This window comes from Rhinoraja longicauda, chromosome 3, assembly GCF_053455715.1.
Source record: "Rhinoraja longicauda isolate Sanriku21f chromosome 3, sRhiLon1.1, whole genome shotgun sequence".
Lineage (NCBI taxonomy): Eukaryota > Metazoa > Chordata > Chondrichthyes > Rajiformes > Arhynchobatidae > Rhinoraja > Rhinoraja longicauda.
The window spans coordinates 29,020,572-29,040,476 of NC_135955.1; the positions used below are offsets into that span (position 1 = coordinate 29,020,572).

Consider the following 19,905-nt stretch of genomic DNA (forward strand, 5'->3'; position numbering starts at 1 on the left):
TTGCTTGTTTTATGTGGAGGGTGGGGGAGGGGGGGTTGGAGGAAACTTTTTCTAATCTCTTACCTCGACGGAGATGCAATTTTTTTCCGTATCGTATCTCGTCCGCACTGCGACTTAACATTGAGGAGTTGGCGGCCGTTGCTGGAAACTGACCTTTGAGAGCTCCACCGCGGGAGCCTACCGGACTTTAACATCGCGGAGCCCGTGATTCCTTTCCCAGGGATCGACCACTGAGCTCCAACCATGGGTGCTTGCGGACATAACATCAGGAGCTCGCAGTCTCGGGGGCTGTTGTATTTCTTCCGACTTTGGGAGCTCCAAGCCGCCGTAGTTTGGACCGCCCCGATGCGGGAGTTTCGATCGACCCGACGCGGGAGTTATGACCGCCCCAATACTGGAGCTCCGACCGCCGGCTGCGGGAGCTTCGATCGCCCCGACGGATCGTTCGACAGCACCGACCGCGGGAGAATAAAGAAGTAGAAGATTGGACTTTTTTGCCTTCCATCACAGTGAGGAATGTGGGAAATCCACCGTGGTGGATGTTTATGTTAACTTTTATGTAGTTGTGTACCTTGTTGCTTTTTTTTTTCATATGGCTGTATGGTAATTCGCATTTCACTGTACCTTAATTGGTACATGTGACAATAAACTGACCGTGAAACCTTGAAAGTCAATGCTTGTGTGTGGTCTATTCTTCCACTCCTCTCATCACCATTCCCTTCCATTCCTCGATGTGTCCCCTTAAATCCAACTCAGCCACTCCATATAGGAGTGAAGGTAGACACAAAATTAGTTCCATATCCTTTCTCTGGATAGGTAAGTTTCTACTGCATTCCCTACGATTAAAAAAAACAGAATGCTGGAAGAACTCAGCAGGTCAAGCAGCATCTATGGAGGCAAAAGGTGTACGTTTGGTCAAGACCCTGAATCGGAACTGAGAATGAAGAGGATAGATTGTAGCTCTATGAGGGTGGATGGAGGGGTGTGGGGGAATAGAGGCTGGTAGTTGGCAGGTGGAAACAGACAGGGAGGGGATGATGGGTAGATGGAGTCAGGTTTGGGGGAAGGGGATTGACGAAGGGAATGAGAATGGAGGGGAAGAAGCTATTCCTGAGTCTGGTAGTAGGCGCTTTCAAGCTATTGTACCTTGCCCAACAGCAGCAGGAAGAAAAAAGAATGACCAGAATGGGACATGTCTGATTATATTGGCTGCTTTTCTGAGGCAGCATCAAGTGTAGATGGAGTCAATGGTGGGGAGTATGGTTTGTATGATGGTCTGGGCTACATGTACAACTCTCTGCAATTACTTGCAGTCTTGGGCCAAGCTATTCATAAATCAAACTGTGATGCAATCCAACAATATGCTTTCCTTGGTACATCTGCACTATGGTGCATCTGGTGGGTCAGAGATGCTCCAGGTGAATAAGGGGGCAAGATGGAAGGTGGTGGCAAAGGTGATAAAATTGGCGAATGTATGCGGCAACGTTGAAAACCACTGTCAACTGTTGAATTTGTCAGGGAACAGGGTAAGAGAAATCCTCAGTAGACCTCGTTACATGAACAGAGTGCAGACTGAAACTGGGAGATGGAAGTTGCCTCACAACTCCAGCGATTTGTGTTCAATCCTGACCTCCAGTGCTGCCAGTGTAATGTTTGCCTGTTCTCGCTCTGACTGCAGGGATCTCCTGCAAGTTTCCTCCCATATCCTAAAGATGTGCCAGAGGTTAAATGGCTGCAGTAAGTTGGCCCTTTGTAAAGGTAAGTGGCAAAATAATCAGGAAAATTGGGGGCTTGTGAAAAGAGTAAATTAGAGAGAAAATCAGGAGGGAGGGATGGATGGGACAGATGGGTGCCACCAGGTGGGTGCCACCACTGGCTGAGTGGTCTGCTTCTGTGCCATTATGAGCAAGTACATTATCAGGTGTGAAGCCACGTGTTGCTTGGTGACATGGTACTGATGTTGATCGGGGTGCTGCTGTGAACCTCATCTTACCAGCTCTGCAGGTGATGACTCTTACCAGCTCTGCAGGTGATGACTCTTACCAGCTCTGCAGGTGATGACTCTTACCAGCTCTGCAGGTGATGACTCTTACCAGCTCTGCAGGTGAATGAGGCTGGAAAGGTTGTGATATGGAGGCAGTTCCATTCTCTCAGCCACACAAGCCAGGTTCCGAAGCCACAAAAAATCATTCTCACTGGGGACATCAGTGCCTCGTGTGGGCTCTGCTCGCCAGGGTGGGCTGCTGAACCCACCTTCTCCAGCTGATCTGCCACTATTTTCTCTGACGGCAGAGCTCTAACAAGCTGCCTGAGGCGGAGGTTGAGGCAAGTACTATTGTAATATTTAAGAAACATTTAGACAGGGAGACAGGTACATGGATAAGACAGGTTTAGAGGAATATGGGCCAAACGCAGGCAGGTAGGACTAGTGTAGATGGGACATGTTGGTTGGTTTGGGAAAGTTGGACCAAAGGGCCTGTTTCCAAACTGTAGGACACCATGACTCTTGACAGAGAAAAACAGATCCCTGCTACATGGAGGGTAGGAGACCCTTGGCTATCTGAGCACACTCGTTGCTGGGGTGGAGCTGTTGTCACACACAAACAGTAGTAGACGAGACATATTTCCCTGCAGAGGCATGGCTGTTCCGTTAGTCAATGCACTCCGCACTGAGACCAGAATATCTTCCCAACACAGCTCCACCGGGTGACTGTCTTCATCCACAGTGCGCTGTTCGAAATCCGGCTTGTCTTCACCACTGAGCTCGGAGTAACCCTCTCTCTAACCGCCAAGTCCAAGTTGCTCAAGTTCCACTCTGGAGATCTTCGCACAAAAATCCAGACAGACCCTCCAGTGTAGAACAGTCCAAGGGCCCATCGATCAGAATCACAGGCATTGCTCTCTCAGGTGGATCCAGGAACGCCAGGGTACTATTTGCAGAAATGCGGGGGAGTTCCGCCTTTTATTGTGGGCTCCATATTATTCCCAAAATTAACATCACTGAAACATCTGTTCTGGGAACTTCCCATGCTTTTTCCTCATTACAATCGAATCTACACTTCAAAGTGCTGACCTGGTTTTAAAGATAGACACAAAAAGCTAGAGTAACTCAGCAGGTCAGACATCAACTCTGCAGAAAAGGAATAAGTGATTGGGTCGAGACCCTTCTTCATGGCTGAAGAAGCTCAACCCGAAACGTCACCTATTCCTTTCCTCCAGAGATGCTGTCTTACCCGCTGAGTAACTCCAGCTTTTTGTGTCTATCTTCGATTTAAACTAGCATCTGCAGTTCCTTCCTACACACCTGTTTTAAAGACCTTGCTTATTCTACAATGATTGGGGTGGCACAGTGGTGCAGCTGATGCCTCGTGGCTTTAGTGGTACGGTTTCAATCCTGGCCTCCAGTGCTACCCGTGTTTACATTACACTCCAATGTCCTAAAGTCATATGGGTTGGTAAGCTAATTGGTTACTGCAAATTGTTCATTGTGTGCAGGTCGGTGTTAGTATTTAGGGAGAGTTGATCATGATATGGGGAGAATAAAATGGTCATAGTGTAAATGGATGTTTGATAATCAGAATGGATTGGGCAGGCTGAAGGGCCTGTTATCATGCTGTACGCATCCATTGCAGGAAAAATAGGAATATCAATAGACAATAGACAATAGGTGCAGGAGTAGGCCATTCGGCCCTTCAAGCCCGCACCGCCATTCAATGTGATCATGGCTGATCATTTTCACAGTACCCCGTTCCTGCCTTCTCCCCATACCCCCTGACTCTGCTATCCTTAAGAGCTCTATCTAGCTCTCTCTTGAATGCATTTAGAGAGTTGGCCTCCACTGCCTTCTGAGGCAGAGAATTCCACAGATTCACAACTCTCTGACTGAAAACGTTTTTCCTCATCTCTGTTCTAAATGGCCTACCCCTTATTCTTAAACTGTGGCTCCTTGTTCTGGACTCCCCCAACATTGGGAACATGTTTCCTGCTTCTAACGTGTCCAACCCCTTAATAATCTAATACGTTTCGATAAGATCCCCTCTCATCCTTCTAAATTCCAGTGTATACAAGCCTAGTCGCTCCAGTCTTTCAACATATGACAGTCCCGCCATTCCAGGAATTAACTTAGTAAACCTACGCTGCACGCCCTCAATAGCAAGAATATCCTTCCTCGAATTTGGAGACCAAAACTGCACACAGTACTCCAGGTGCGGTCTCACTAGGGCCCTGTACAACAGCAACTGCTCTTTGCTCCTATACTCAACTCCTCTTGTTATGAAGGCCAACATTCCATTGGCTTTCTTCACTGCCTGCTGTACCTGCATGCTTCCTTTCAGTGATTGATACACTAGGACACCCAGATCTCGTTGTACGTCCCCTTTTCCTAACTTGACACCATTCAGATAATACTCTGCCTTCCTATTCTTACCACCAAAGTGGATAACCTCACACTTATCCACATTAAACTGCATCTGCCATGCATCCGCCCACTCACACAACCTGTCCAAGTCACCCTGCAACCTCATAGCATCTTCCTCACAGTTCATACTACCACCCAGCTTTGTATCATCTGCAAATTTGCTAATTTAATGGTACTTTTAATCCCTTCATCCAAGTCATTAATGTATATTGTAAATAGCTGCAGTTCCAGCACCGAGCCTTGCGGTACCCCACTGGTCACTGCCTGCCATTCTGAAAGGGACCCATTTATCCCCTCTTTGCTTTCTGTCTGTCAACCAATTTTCTATCCATGTCAGTACCCTACCTCCAATACCATGTGCTCTAATTTTGCCCACTAATCTCCTATGTGGAACCATGTCGAAGGCTTTCTGAAAGTCGAGGTACACCACATCCACCGGCTCTCCCCTGTCAATTTTCCTAGTTACATCCTCAAAGAATTCCAGAAGATTAGTCAAGCATGATTTCCCCTTCGTAAATCCATGCTGACTCAGAACGATCCTACTATCCAAATGCTCCGCAATTTCGTCTTTTATAATTGACTCCAGCATCTTCCCCACCACTGATGTCAGACTAACTGGTCTATAATTTCCCGTTTTCTCTCTCCCTCCTTTCTTAAAAAGTGGGACAACATTAGCTACCCTCCAATCCACAGGAACTGATCCTGAATCAAGGGGTATTTGTGGCATATCAGGGGATGCTTTGGACCATAAGCACAGATTGACTGGATTCATTCCTGGGAAAAGGAGGTTGTATGGCGAGTCCGAAACTTGCTAGTTGTAGACGAAGTTTATTGCAGCCGCAATACACGAATACAGAGTCAAAACAACAAGTTACAGGACAACCAATATAAACTTACTGTCTTCCTTGAAGACTTCGCCGAACTGGCTAAAACGGGCGCCAAACGCGCACCTGACATCGCTGGCCAATCAGCGATGTCGTTTCCTGGACCAATCCCCATGGTCGCGTTCCCACGTGACCTCGCTGGCCAATCCGAGGGTTCGACGACCTGGACCATTCTCTATGGTCGCTACATGACCCCCCCCAGAACCCGAGGTGCGGAACACCTAGCAGGGAGCCGGATTTCGCGACCATAACGAGTACGGAGAGGGACAGCCTGAACCACAGGAGCCGGAGGTTCCGGACTTGGTGGAACAGCCGGAACGGGAGGTTCTGGAGGAACTACCGGAACGGGGGGTCCTGGAGGAACTGCCGAAACGGGGGGTCCTAGGGGAACTGCCGAAACTGGGGGTCCCGGAAGAACTGTCGGAATGGGGGTTTGTGGACTGGGCGGAACTAACGGAGGTCGGCCTCTTCTAGGGGTTTGACCGACCAGGACTGGTTGATCCGGGTCCAAATGGGCAGGTTTGAGCCGGGACACCGAGACGAGTTCACTCTTGCCGCCCATGTCTAAGGTGAAAGTAGCCGTTCCCTTACGTAAAACCCGAAACGGCCCTTGATAGACCCTCTGCAACGGGGCGCGATGGGCATCTTTACGCAAAAAAACAAACTCACAGTCCTTCAGGGAAAACGGTTCATGTACCATGGGACACCCATGACGTGAAGTCGGCACTGGAGCCAGGGAGCCCACCCGTTCCCGGAGAGCTGCTAACGCTGCTGGGACTGTAGGGAGCAGTGCTGAAGTGTCCGGAAACAGATCTCCAGGTACTCGAAGGGTCGAGCCATATACCAGCTCTGCGGACGACGCACCGAGATCTGGCTTAGGAGCCGTCCGGATGCCCAAAAGAACCCAAGGGAGTTGGTCTACCCAGTCCGGGCCTTCAAGCCTTGCACAGAGGGACGCCTTAAGTTGGCGGTGGAACCTCTCTACGAGACCATTTGCCTGGGGGTGATATGCAGTTGTGGGTTGTAATTTGGACCCGTACAGTTCCGCCAGCGCGACCCAGAGGGACGAAGTGAACTGTGGTCCTCTGTCAGTTGTAATAACTGCCGGGACCCCGAAACGAGCTACCCAATGAAGGGCCAAAGTCCTAGCACAAGACGCTGACGAGATGTCAAACAATGGGAAAGCCTCTGGCCACCGGGTGAACCGATCCACCACCGTGAGGAGGTGGGTGTAGCCCCGGGAGGAAGGCAAAGGCCCGACCAAATCCACGTGGATGTGGAAAAAACGAAAAGCCGGGACTTCGAAATCCTGTACGGGGGGCTGGACGTGGCGCTGGACCTTAGCGGTCTGACAGGGCACGCAGGAACCTGCCCACCCCGCTACCTGTTTCCGCAGGCCATGCCAGACAAACCTCGCTGCCACCAAGGCAGAGGTGGAGCGGATGGACGGGTGCGCCAGCCCATGAATGGCATCGAAAACCCGGCGCTGAAGGGAGGGCGGTACTACCGGCCTGGGGCGAGGAAGAGAAACATCGCACCAGACTTTCGTGCCCTCCGACCCACAAGCTACCTGGGCCAACTTCAATCCCGAAGTGGTGGACTGGTACGTCGAAACGGTATCCGCCAGGAGCTGTGCCTCCGCAAGCTCCTGGGGATCCACTTCGCAGTCCACCGCCGAAATAGGGGGAAAAGCAGGTCTAGACATGGCGTCAGCAACGGCATTCAGCTTACCCGCGATATGACGGACATCTGTGGTAAATTCTGAGATAGCAGTCAGGTGCCGCTGCTGGCGGGCCGACCATGGGTCAGACAATTTCAAAAAAGCAAATGTTAATGGCTTGTGGTCCGTAAATGCCACAAATGGGCGGCCCTCGAGGAAATACCTGAAATGACGGACAGCTAAATGGAGAGCTAGAAGCTCTCGGTCAAATGCGCTATATTTCAGCTCGGCCGAATTTAGTTGCCGGCTGAAAAACGCTAAAGGCTGCCAACGGCCACCAACCTGCTGCTCCAGAACTCCACCCACCGCCACGTCAGAGGCGTCAACCGTCAGGGCCGTGGGGGCGGAGGGGCTCGGATGGACCAACATGGTGGCGTCTGCCAAGGCTGCCTTAGCTGCCGTAAAAGCTGACTCTGCGGCCGGGGACCACAACAACTCTACCGGATTACCTGCAAGGCATTGGAAAAGCGGGCGCAGGACTCGCGCCGCTGCCGGAACGAATCTATGGTAGAAATTAACCATGCCAACGAACTCCTGCAGCCCTTTTACTGTGGTGGGCCTGGGGAAAGCCCGGATAGCCTCCACCTTCTCTGGCAAAGGGACAGCGCCGGCAGGGGTAATTCTATGTCCTAGAAAATCGAGAGCAGGCAGGCCGAATTGACATTTGGAGGGTTGAATAATGAGCCCGTGGTCTTGGAGCCGCTGGAACACGGTCCGCAAATGGGCCTGGTGTTCTTGCACTGAGGGGCTGGCTACCAGGATGTCGTCTAAATAAATAAACACAAAGGGTAAACCCCTGCCCACGCGGTCCATCAGTCGCTGGAAAGCCTGTGCCGCGTTCTTTAAACCGAAAGGCATACGCAACCATTCAAACAACCCGAACGGAGTAATAGTTGCAGTTTTTTGTATGTCCTCCGGTCGCACCGGAATCTGATGGTATCCTCGCACCAAATCGATTTTGGAAAACACTACCGCTCCTTCCAGTCCAGATGAAAAGTCCTGTAGGTGCGGTATGGGGTAGCGATCAGCCGTGGTGACAGCATTGAGACGCCGATAATCGCCACATGGCCTCCACCCCCCAGATGCCTTGGAGACCATGTGTAACGGCGAGGCCCACGGGCTGTCAGACTGACGAACAATTCCCATTTCCTCCATCTTCCTGAACTCCGCCCGTGCCACCACCAGTTTGTCTGGCGGTAGTCTCCTGGCCCGAGCGAAAACGGGAGGGCCTTCGGTGCGGATGTGATGGACCACACCGTGCTTAGCTGAAGGTGCGTCAAAACGTTGGACGAGCAGCTCTGGGAACTCTGCCAGAATCGCAGCATACGAGTCGGGGGCCGCGACGACGGCCTGGACAGTAGGGCTGGGCGAGGAGGCGATTGCCGGAGCGACGTGCTCGTCTTCAGCAGCGGGTCGGAGGTCGTTACCGCGGACGTCAGGAACCAGTGAAAAAGCCCAGAGAAAATCTGCGCCCAGGATCGCTTGTTTGACGTCGGCTATGATGAATGGCCATTCGTACGTGCGGAGGCCTAACGCAAGGGACATCTTCCGTGTGCCGAAAGTGCGAATTGGGCTGCCATTAACCACGATGAGGGTGGGACCTGTCTTACCCGATCTGGTTTCGAGGTCGGTCGGCGGCACTATGCTGACGATGGCTCCGGTGTCTACCAAAAATTCTGTGTCCGTGAATCGATCATGGACATAGAGGCGCCGGTTCTGGCCAATCGTAACTGCCCCTATGTACGATCGGCCGAGGCATTTCCCGCGAAGGTACAAGGCAAACGACAGTTGCGGGATTCGTTACCCCATCGTAGGTGATAATAGCACCAGCCGCGCTTGTGCGGATCTTTTTGGCGGGCTTTCGGAGAATTGGCGGGAGACGTGGCGCCATCTTGCCGTCGCTGTGGCGTGGTCCCCGATGTCGAGACTTTGTTGATGGAATCCCCTGCCTTGTTTTTTCCCGCTATGAGCGCGTCCGCTTTCGCTGCATATGCTTCGGGGTCCTTAAAAGAACAATCCGTAAGCAGCAGTCGGACATCCTCGGGAAGTTTCTCGCGGAATGCCTGTTCAAACATCGGGCAATCCGTGTGCTCACCGGCTAGCACCATCATTTCGGCCATGCGGACGGAAGGCAGTTGGTCTCCAAGCTCCGGTAGGTGCAGAAGTTTTGCCGCACCACCATGCTTATTTAACCCGAAGGTTCGCAGTAATGCCTTCTTCATGGTTTCATATTTGTCTTCCGCAGGTGAAGTTATGATAAACCGCATCATGCGCTTGGTTGTGTCCGGCGATAGAGCGCTGACGAGGTAAAAGTACTTCGTGGCATCGTCCGACACCTTCTTTATGTGGAATTGAGCCTCGGCGTGGATAAACCAAGCTTGCGGTGCGTACGTCCAAAATAACGGAAGATGAACGCCTGCCGCGCTTGACTCCGATGTGCCCTGCTCGGTCATCGTCAACGAGGCGTTGGGTTCCTGCTCAGTTGGTGATCGTCCAGATCACGTTCGGGGTCACCAATATGGCGAGTCCGAAACTTGCTAGTTGTAGACGAAGTTTATTGCAGCCGCAATACACGAATACAGAGTCAAAACAACAAGTTACAGGACAACCAATATAAACTTACTGTCTTCCTTGAAGACTTCGCCGAACTGGCTAAAACGGGCGCCAAACGCGCACCTGACATCGCTGGCCAATCAGCGATGTCGTTTCCTGGACCAATCCCCATGGTCGCGTTCCCACGTGACCTCGCTGGCCAATCCGAGGGTTCGACGACCTGGACCATTCTCTATGGTCGCTACAGTTGTTCTGTGTGGAGAAATTGAGTATGATTGATTTATATTCACGGGAGTTTAGAAGAATGAGAGATGATCTCATTAAATCACTAGAAATTGAGGCAGGGCTTAGCAGGGGAGATGCTAAAATGCTGCTTCATCTGACTATACATTCCACACTAGGGATATTGTCGAAGGAAAATAAATTAGCTATTTCGGACTAAGATGAGCAGGGATATTATGGAAGATTGTAGGTCTTTTGTAATTATCTGTTCCACAGTGCTGGTACATTTTCAGCTGATATATGGATTTGTGGCCTCCATAAGAATTGTGGGATATGGGGCGCAGGCAGGAATATTTATAAAATCAAAGATCACTGATTAGTGGGACAAGCTCGACTTAAAGTTCTCCTGCTTCTGATTCAGACACTTATCTTTAAAAGCATTCTCGGTCTTCCAAGATTGCACTGACCAGACCGCTATGCCAGAATGAAACACTAAATGAGATACCAAATTACCCAGACGTACAAATTAGCTGGTTCGTTACACAAAGCTCAACAACCAGTGACTGGAGGTAGAAGCCTCCTGTGGGAAAAGCATAAAATGTTGCAATTTCAACAGACTGCTGGAGATGAAATGAGAAGACGCAACTAAAGCATTATAACAACGGGGCACTTAACTTCAGCTACCTAAGCATTGCTGAAGCGATCTCATGTGAACAGTGGCCTTTTCTGTGCACCTAATAATTCCGAATTCCAGATGTATCAGTCTTGGCAAAGGGGATACCTTAGGCAAATAAATGATGTGCTGGGTCCAAAATTGTCTGAATTGATCAAAGTTCACATTCTTTCTAAACCTGGGCCAATTTCACTGTAGGTCGTTGGAGTGGTGTTATGTAAATGTAACCATTCACGGCAAGCTAATTGGTGGGCCATATTGTGTAATTCTTTTTTTTTTAAAGGGTCGTAGCAGATAGATCATGTAAAGATCAACGGATCTGTTTCCTTAGCTGTGTTAAGCATATAATTATTTGTTTTGCAATCTTTCGAATTGCATAAAGCGTTCCAGATGTGCAACCGGTAATCCTTGCATTGGTCAGGCACGGCACACACCATTGTGGTGCAATCAATGGCAGATGTTCAGAAGGGAAGAAAATCCTGAACTTTCAGTCCCTGAAGAGTTTCATGCAAAACATATGTCTTGTTAAACACATGACCAACCGTGTCCACAGAATGAGAGGAAGCCCCAATTGCAACTGTGGTCTTACCAATCAGACGATGCCTCATATCCTGAATTCTTATTCTAAATGTGGTGGCATTGCATCAATCCAGGAGAGACGGCCAAGAATTGAGTAATAGTGTCAGGAACATGAATTGGTTTTGATGGTGATGCAAAATTCACAACCCCATTCAATTCTGCAACTAGTCCATTTCCTGGTGTCAGTTCTGACTGAAACTATGCCTGTTCACGGAGAGCGTGGAGCCCAGAAGCTTCCTCTGTCCAATCATTGGCACTCTCAGATGAATGGAAAAGATCCCATAAAATTATTCAGACAGTCAACTCGGGCAAGAATTATTCCAGAGCCCAGGTTGATATTTATCCATCATCAAAAAGATTAAAGCATACAGATTACTTTTCGCTTCCCCCCAACCCATTCTCATCACCACAATGCATGTGCGACTTTTCCACAATTCATTAATTAGGTATATGTAACCTATGCATTAATAAATGGAGGCAGAGTATGAATGTAGGCTATTTTGCTGAATCCTTGTATATTCCTGGTGAGGCTCATATTGCATGCTATCTCTGGATTGAAACATATTTTATGAAGTTCTTTGAGTCCCTGATGTAATGCAAACACACAAAGATAGTACTGGGTGTGAAACCTTTTATCAGTAGAGAGGCTGGAGGAGCTCGAATTGTTTCTCTTGGAGCAGGGCAGAGATTTAAGGGAGGAATCTGATACAGTGATGTCTTTGTTAGAATAAATAAGAAACGGCTTTTGATGGCATATAATAATAATAATAATAATAATGCATTACATTTATATAGCGCTTTTCAAACACTCAAAGACGCTTTACAGGGATTACTAGAACATAGAGAAGAAAATAAATAGATAAATAAGTAAACGAACAGAAAAAGGAGACAGAAGGTGAGGTGACGGTCAGTGGTTGAAAGCAGTGCTGAACAGGTGAGACTTCAGTGATGTTTTGAATGTGGTGAGTGAGGAGGAGTCTCTGACGGTTTGGGGTAGTGAGTTCCAGAGTATTGTCACATATGTATTGTGACAACATACACTGTTTTTTAGAAATTGTCAAAAGAACTGGGGAAGTTGTGATCTTTAATACACCTCCTTTATGTAATGATAACCCCAATAATTGGCAGGCCAGGACAAATAACAGCAAGACCTGTGTAAATAAGCATCACTTTCTATATCTTTGGATTTAATTACTTTCTTCTGAGTCTATTCTTAATGTAGTGGATGCAGAAGTGTTGAGATTATGTTATGGGACCAGCAGTCTGTAGATCTGGATTAATAATAACTTTACTGTAGTTTAGGCCCATCAAGTTCATGCCGACCATCGATCAGTCGTACACTAGTTCTATCCTATACACGAGGGACAATTTACAAAAGCCAATTTACCTAAAAACCTGCACATCTTTGGAATGTGGGAGAAAATTGTAGCACCCGGAAAAAACCCAAAGTGGTCATAGAAAGAATGTACAAACTCGGTATGGGCAGTACCCGTAAACAGGATTGAACCTGGGTCACTGGTAGTGTAGGGCAACAACTCTACCACTGTGCCACTGTGCTGAATAATCTGGGTAATATAATAATTTGAGCATAAAAGCTAGCCCTCAGTAATAGTGACCAGACACTACAAGATTAGTTTATAAGATCATCAGATATGCAAAGAGAAGCATGCTATCATTCCTTAATCTGTGATTTCTGACTGGCAGTAATATGGTTGACCCAACTTCCCTCTGAAATGGAGGCATAATGATCTGCAGATGATGGTTTAGTCCCTGAAGAGTTTCATGCAAAACATGTGTCTTGTTAAACACATGACCAACCGTGTCCACAGAATGAGAGGAAGCCCCAATTGCAACTGTGGTCTTACCAATCAGACAATGCCTCATATCCTGAATTCTTATTCTAAATGTGGTGAAATTGCATCAATCCAGGCTGCATCAAAGATGTCAAGCTGGAAAGGGTACAGAGAAGATTTATAAGGATGTTGCCAGGACTTGAGGGTCTGGGCTATAGGGAGAGGTTGAGTAGGCTGGGACTCTACTCCTTGAGCGCTGTAGGATGAGGTGTGATCTTATATTGTACAATAATATCATGAATAGATCAGGTAGATGCACAGTCTCTTGCCCAGAGTAGGGGAATCGAGGACCTGAGGACATAAGTTTAAGGTGAAGGGGAAAAGATTTGATAGGAACCTGAGGGGTAACTTTTTCACACAAAGGACGGTGGGTGTATGGAACGAGCTGCCAGAGGAGGTAGTTGAGGTAGGGACTATCGCAATGTTTAAGAAACAGTTAGACAGGTACATGGATTAGACAGGTTTGGAGGGATATGGGCAAAACGCAGGCAGATGGGACTAGTGTAGCTGGGACATGTTGGCCGGTGTGGGAAAATTGGGGTGAAAGGCCTGTTTATGTTGGGCATGCCTGTTAAGGCATGTTGTAGCACTCTATGACTATGACTCTAAAGTGCTGGAGTAACTCAGCGAGCCAATCAGCATCTCTGGAGAACTTGGATAGGTGATGTGTCAGGTTCAGTCTGAAGAAGGGACCCAACCTGACACATCACCTATCCAAGTTCTCCAGAGATGCTGATTGGCTCGCTGAGTTACTCCAGCACTTTAGAGTCATAGCTTCAGACAAATAACTGAAAATGTAACATCGTGGTGCTTTGGGGAGAGGAAGGGATTTGGACTTGTTGGAAAACTTGCAAACAGTCAACTATGGGCTGAATGGCCTATTAAATGTCTCATTCGATTGACAGTGAATGGAAAGACGAACTGAATTTGTTGAAAATGCGTAAGGAATATCATTATCACATTCTAAAATTATGCTTGCTATTTTGAATTCAGCTGGCAGCTTTTTTAAAGCTATTTTGTGGCTGATTTGAAAAAGGTTTTCCAGATTGCAATCACGCTTTGAATTGTTCTGCCTTCCGTGACTTCAACCATGAATTCAGTAAACGTGCCGTGGATTAAAGAACAGATTGGGAAGATGTGGCCACTTGCCACAAAATGAGAGAAAGTCCAAGTTGCTACAATGGTCTTGCCGATGAGTTGCATGTTGAGTTCCTATTCTAAATGATACTTTAGCGGTGATAGGCTTCCTGTCCATGCTGGCCCACCTGAAACCATTGCGAGAGAGAGAGAAATACAATGTGAAAACAGGCCCTTCGGCCCACCAAGTGAATGAATGAATTAATACTTTGTCACGTGACAAGTCACAGTGAAATCCTTTGCTTGCGTATCCAAGGTGTGCAAATAGTCACCACGTAAGAGCGCTGACAAAGTTACAAAGTATACACAGTACCCGTGCCAGGTTCCCATTTTTTCCTTCCCTCGGCAGCGGCATCTTCACTTCCATCTGTCCGTCTCGCGCCCCCACCGGCCGCTGCACCGACCGCTCCACTATCGCTGCCGTGTTCTCTCTGGACGCCTGCGTGGTGCTGACCCAGGCCCCAGCCGTGGGCTCTGTCGACTCGCACCGCGCGGGCCCCGACCTCGGCTGCGGGCTCCATCGACCCAGGCTCCGTCAGCCACGTGCCCCGGCCTCAGCCACGGGCTCGGCCAACTCCGCCGGCCATGGGTTCCGACCCGCTGGGGCTCCGGTCTCATCGACTCTGCGGGGCCTCTGGTTTCACCGACTCCGTGGCTCGCCAGGGTGGCCAGAGATCACCCCGTACACTGGCACTATTCTACACACTAGGGACAATTACAATTTTTGCCAAAGCCAGTTAACCGACAAACCTGTACGTTTTTGGAGTGTGGGAGGAAACCGGAGCAGCCGGAGAAACCCCACGCGGTCACGGGAAGGGCGTACAAACTCCGTACAGACAGCATCCATGGTCAGGATCAAACCCGGGTCTCCGGGTCTTTGTAACTCTACCGCAGCGCCACTGTGCCGCCCATTGAAGATGACCTAGGAGAGGACATTCATGTTGGTACCCTTATCCAGCTAGTTGAATTGGAGGACTTACAGACACAGCATTTCAATGGCTAGAGGTGTCTCTATAAGTATCAAAAGGATCCAGGAAGGAAGCAATGTTGCAGAGCAGGCCATAAACGTATTGCTGGGTTTGAAGTCTTGATCTTCACAAACTCTTTTCCCCGGACCACCATCTGAGGGAGCAGCAACATTCATCATCAATCTGAACTAATGTCATCATTGAGGTTGCTCCCAAGGTATGAAAAGTGACCCGTACATTCAAGGTTTCACAGTCAACATATATTATCAGAGCTGTTTAGTTTAGAGATACAGCGCGGAAACAGGCTCTTCGGCCCACCGGGTCCACGCAGGCCAGCGTTCCCCTCACACTAACACTATCCTACACCCACTAGGGACAATTTTTACATTTAACAAAGCCAATTAACCTACAAACCTGTACGTCGTTGGAGTGTGGGAGGAAACCGAAGATCTCGGAGAAAACCCACGCAGGTCACTGGGAGAACGTACAAACCCCGTACAGACAGCACCCGTAGTCGGGATTGAACCCGGGTCTCCGGCGCTGCATTCGCTGTAAGGCAGCAACTCTACCGCTGCGCCACCGTGGCCGTCCCAAACCGGGGAGTTGTTGTGCAACCGGGGAGAGTTGTTTTACAGATGTTTAGGATCCGATCCTTTCTCTCAGTCAGTGATGTCTGGGCACTTGGTCTCTGAGAGTGCACATACACGTGTCGTTTGAACACTGCAGCTTGATGACTGAATTTGGGGTGATCACAGTTCTGGAGTGGAGGCACTAGCGCTCGAACAGTTTTACGCTCATCCTGTAGAATAATCTTAAATTCAGATGTTGGTAATAAGGTCCAATTTATGCTGGGGAAAAAGTGCAAAGAGAGTTAGAGTGATGATAAAACCTTGAATGATCCCTGGGATTAGGTTTGTAGGAGATGAAGTTGCATATTTTTATCAGGTTTAAAACTTCAATAGGTCAATTGGATGCTTTTCATTTGGACAGAGCTGCTTTATCCTGTATGGACCCCTCATAATATTACACACCTCCAAATAAATCTGTGATCAATTATGGGATGATATAATTTACATGACAGCAAGACAGGCCTCCCTGCATTTTGATGTTGCACTCATAAACAACACACCTCCCACACACTCACCCACCAACCACACATCCAAAACAATCACACACAAACAAACATCTGTGCCACACACTATACACCCTTCAAAGACACACACACACATAGATGAGCATAGACAACCCATTCCCCGCACACAGAGTATCCACCCATCCACTAACCACACACACCCATATCCACACACATACGCGCGCGCACACACACACACACACACACCCAACCACACGCACACAAACACCCACACACAACCAATGATGAGCATAGCCTACCCCCTCCCCACACAAAATATCCACTAATCACACACAAACATATGTGTGCACACACACACACATAAAGGACAAAGGTAGCAGGTGTAAGAAAATGTCATCTGCAATTTCCCTCCAAATCACACTTGACGTTATATAAAGTCATCACTGGGCCAAACTCCCTAGTATGGGAACACTTAGACAAATAAAAAACATTGACTCTTTCAATTCATAATACCAAAAATTGTGAGGGGTGAGGGAGGTGGGAAGGGGAGAGTGGGGAGGCAGCAAATCAAATGGAAAATGGATTACATTAATCCTAAGGATAGTAGTGTTTTATTAACTACTAGACCAAGTGGACTCGTTGGGCTCAAACCTCTTCCTCTCCTCCCTCCTACCCTCCCCCCCGCTCCCCCTCCCCACCTCCCCCATCCCCCTCTCCCTCCCCTCCCCATTCCCCCTCCCTTCCCCCCTCCCACTCCCTCCCTCCCACTCCCTCCTCCCCTCCCCCCTCCCCTACCCCACCCCTCTTCCCCTCCCCCCCTTCCCCTCCCACCCCACCATCCCCCTCAACCCCCCTTATCCCTCCTCCCCCCCTCCCTCCCTCCCCCCCCCAGGAGATAGATTTAAACTTAAAAATGTGAATAACTTTAAAATTATAACACCAATTTCAATGAAACTTCTTCCATTAGCACCAAAGGGACAACGGTAAGTAAGGTGGGCCTAAAACTGTTGCACAATTGTGTACCCTTATGGCTGTAGTTCAGGAACAAACAAACAAACAAACAAGAGCTTTAGTATAAAGATGTGAGAATGGGCAAGTTATGCCTTCATTATTTAATCAGCAAAGAAATTCAGTACATGATCAAATGTTAACTAAAATGAAAACTTAAAATCAACGCAAAACTAAAATACCCTCTGGTACTGCAAAAAGAGAAAAGGCTTCTCTTTAATCTGTTAACTATTCATGAGGAAGACTGCTGGGTTACTTCAAGTAGTTAGCGAATGGGCTGGACGGTGGGTAGAGGACCCTCTTGAGGTCCGAGTTGGGGTAAATGCCACTCTCGTCCAGCCAGGTGTTCCGGCCCCAGCGACGATAATCATCTGTATCCACGAACTGGGAGTTGTACCTCCTAAAATCAGTTATCTTCTCCGGCTCCTCTTCCTGCAGAAAGTGGACAAAGGCGAAGGAAAGAAAATAAAAACAACCGTTACAAAAGTCATGATGAGATGGGTGGGCTTTTTCTGAACTGTACCAGTCTATGATTCCAATCAGGATCACCAGGAAGACATATAAATTCTGAGGACATACAACGATGTTTTGCAATGTTATTACCTTCTCCTAGCTAACAATGATCTATTCTACATTTTCCTTCATCTCCTCCCCCTTTGATGTTTCATTCTCACACTTTACACTTCCTTATCTTTGTATCTCCCCCTCCCCTCTCAGGCCGAAGAAGGGTCTCAAACCGAAACGTCGCCCATTCCTTCTCTCCAGAGATGCTGCCTGTCCCCGCTGTTACTCCAGCATTTTGGGTCTATCTAATATTTTGCTGCGTGTTTACATGGACGGTTTTCTGTAATGACACCATTGAAACTGAGGTGAGCAAAGATATTGGCACACGTTACCAAATCCTGCTCAAAGAGTTAAGTTTGGAAGAGCAATCAAAAAGGAAATGAGTGTGGAATGAAAAAGAAAGAATTACAGAGCTTGTGAGTCAAACATGCTGACCAGCTGGAATGGTTTCAACAGCCAAACATGGTGAGCTTGGTAATTAGTATATTTTCTTAAATACCATCGCCTTTCCCAAAAGATTAGCTGGCAGAGGAAGAACAAAGGGAGGCGTGGGATCTTTGGTCTGGATGCTCCAGCTGTCAAGTAGCAGAAGATTCAACAGATCAAATGGACATATCTGGTCCGTTAATTCTGCCCATTTATGAGCCTCATGATTACTAGCACTTTCAGAGAACTTGGTGGTCAGTCATTCTGAAGCAATTTGGTCTTCATCAATGCCTGCAAAATAAAATGCTAGGCAATGTAATAACAGAGCAGTTACTCTATTATTCCACAGCTTGACCAGAAGGAGATAAAATAGTGAATTTATCCATAGACAAGGCTGTAATCCCTTGATTTATAAGGAATTATCTCTTCAATATGATGTCAGAAATTAACACGGTCAACAGTGAGAAAGCATATCCTCTGCTGTCGGAGAGGTGATGGACATAATAAGGGTCATTTTTGAAACCTCTACCAGGTCATTGAAGAGTGAAGCTCAGAAGCACAACTCAGAAACAAACCTGAAGCTCTTCTCGCAGGGGGTGCTGAGGTTTGTTAGATTATCAGTCAGGCAAAGTGTGTTCAGAGTCACAAAACTAAAGGAAACAGATCAAATCAGCCAGGATCTAACATTTTTAGTTTAGTTTTGGAGATACAGCATGGAAACGGGCCCTTTGGTGCATCAAGTCAATACCGACCATCAATTGCCCATCCACACTAGTTCTATGTTATCCCACTTTCATATTCACTCCCTGCGCATTAGGAACAATATTATAGAGGCAAATTAGCCGACAAACCCACACATCTTCGGGATGTGGGAAGAAACCTGAGCATCTGGAGGAAGCTCATGCGGTCACAGGGAGAATATGCAAACTCCACGAAGACAGCTCCCAAGGTCAGTATCGAGCCACAAATGTCACTACGGGTTCAGGATTACATCCAATATTTAACTGAATGTCATGAGATACTGTAGTTAACAGTCACCCAGGAGGCTTTACATTTACAAAGAGCAAAAACGAAATTGGGAGATGCTGTAATTTAATGTGGATTTAAAAAGGGCCTGTCCATCCAAAGTAGCATTGGCACAGCAAGAGTAACCAGAATCAAAGGAACATCATATGGTACATTAAATTAGTTTCTTTTTTGGCTTTTAAGCATAAAATATTCCATTGGGCAATGCTGAGATGGAAAAGATTACAGAGGTGCCTAATCACTTGCGTTATAGTGGTCTGATGTTGACGTTAGTCAGTTTCTGTTAGCTATTAAGCGCGGTAGTTTAAGCAGATGCCAAGATAACCATCAGCGTGACATATGGAAAAAGAAATTCCTATATTTAGCAAGCCCCTTGCATTTAAAAAAAATATTAATTTCAGGAACAAAGTTTGCAAAAGTTGCTTCAAACTTACCGAGCTCGGAATGTAATGGTAAGGCGGAGGAAAGTCGTAAGTATATGTTGTTTCCAGTAACCTAGAAAAGACAAAGACCAGCATGTTTATGGAAAAAATATAAAACATTTCACAAAACATCCATGATGTAGCAGAAGGTGTGCATGGCTGAGGCAGACATCTGTTTATATGATTATGCAATTTTCCATTTTGTATTTCAAAAGACCTTCGAGACTGGACCACAAAAAAGTCTGAAAAAACACGAGCTGGAATTTTCTTTTCACCTTTTTCAACTGCATCTAATCCACGATGGAAATAAAAATGGGTTCTCCCTCAAGAATCCATTTTTTTTGTTATCCATATCCTGTG

General features: G+C 47.6%; 2 protein-coding genes across 3 annotated transcripts in view; one reads left to right on the forward strand and one right to left on the reverse strand.

Moving 5' to 3' along the window:
- ptar1 (protein prenyltransferase alpha subunit repeat containing 1) overlaps positions 1–19,905 on the forward strand; it is a 134,711-nt gene that overhangs the window by 42,970 nt on the left and 71,836 nt on the right. The gene's annotated exons all lie outside the window — the stretch shown is intronic.
- LOC144591177 (cilia- and flagella-associated protein 95-like) overlaps positions 17,302–19,905 on the reverse strand; it is a 29,569-nt gene continuing 26,965 nt past the window's right edge. Inside the window, exons 5-6 of the mRNA XM_078395469.1 lie at positions 19,558–19,618; positions 17,302–17,539 (exon numbers count right to left, since the gene is read on the reverse strand). Of these exons, the coding sequence (XP_078251595.1) occupies positions 17,360–17,539; positions 19,558–19,618 (241 nt within the window). The 3' untranslated portion in view covers positions 17,302–17,359. The remainder of the gene's footprint in view (positions 17,540–19,557; positions 19,619–19,905) is intronic.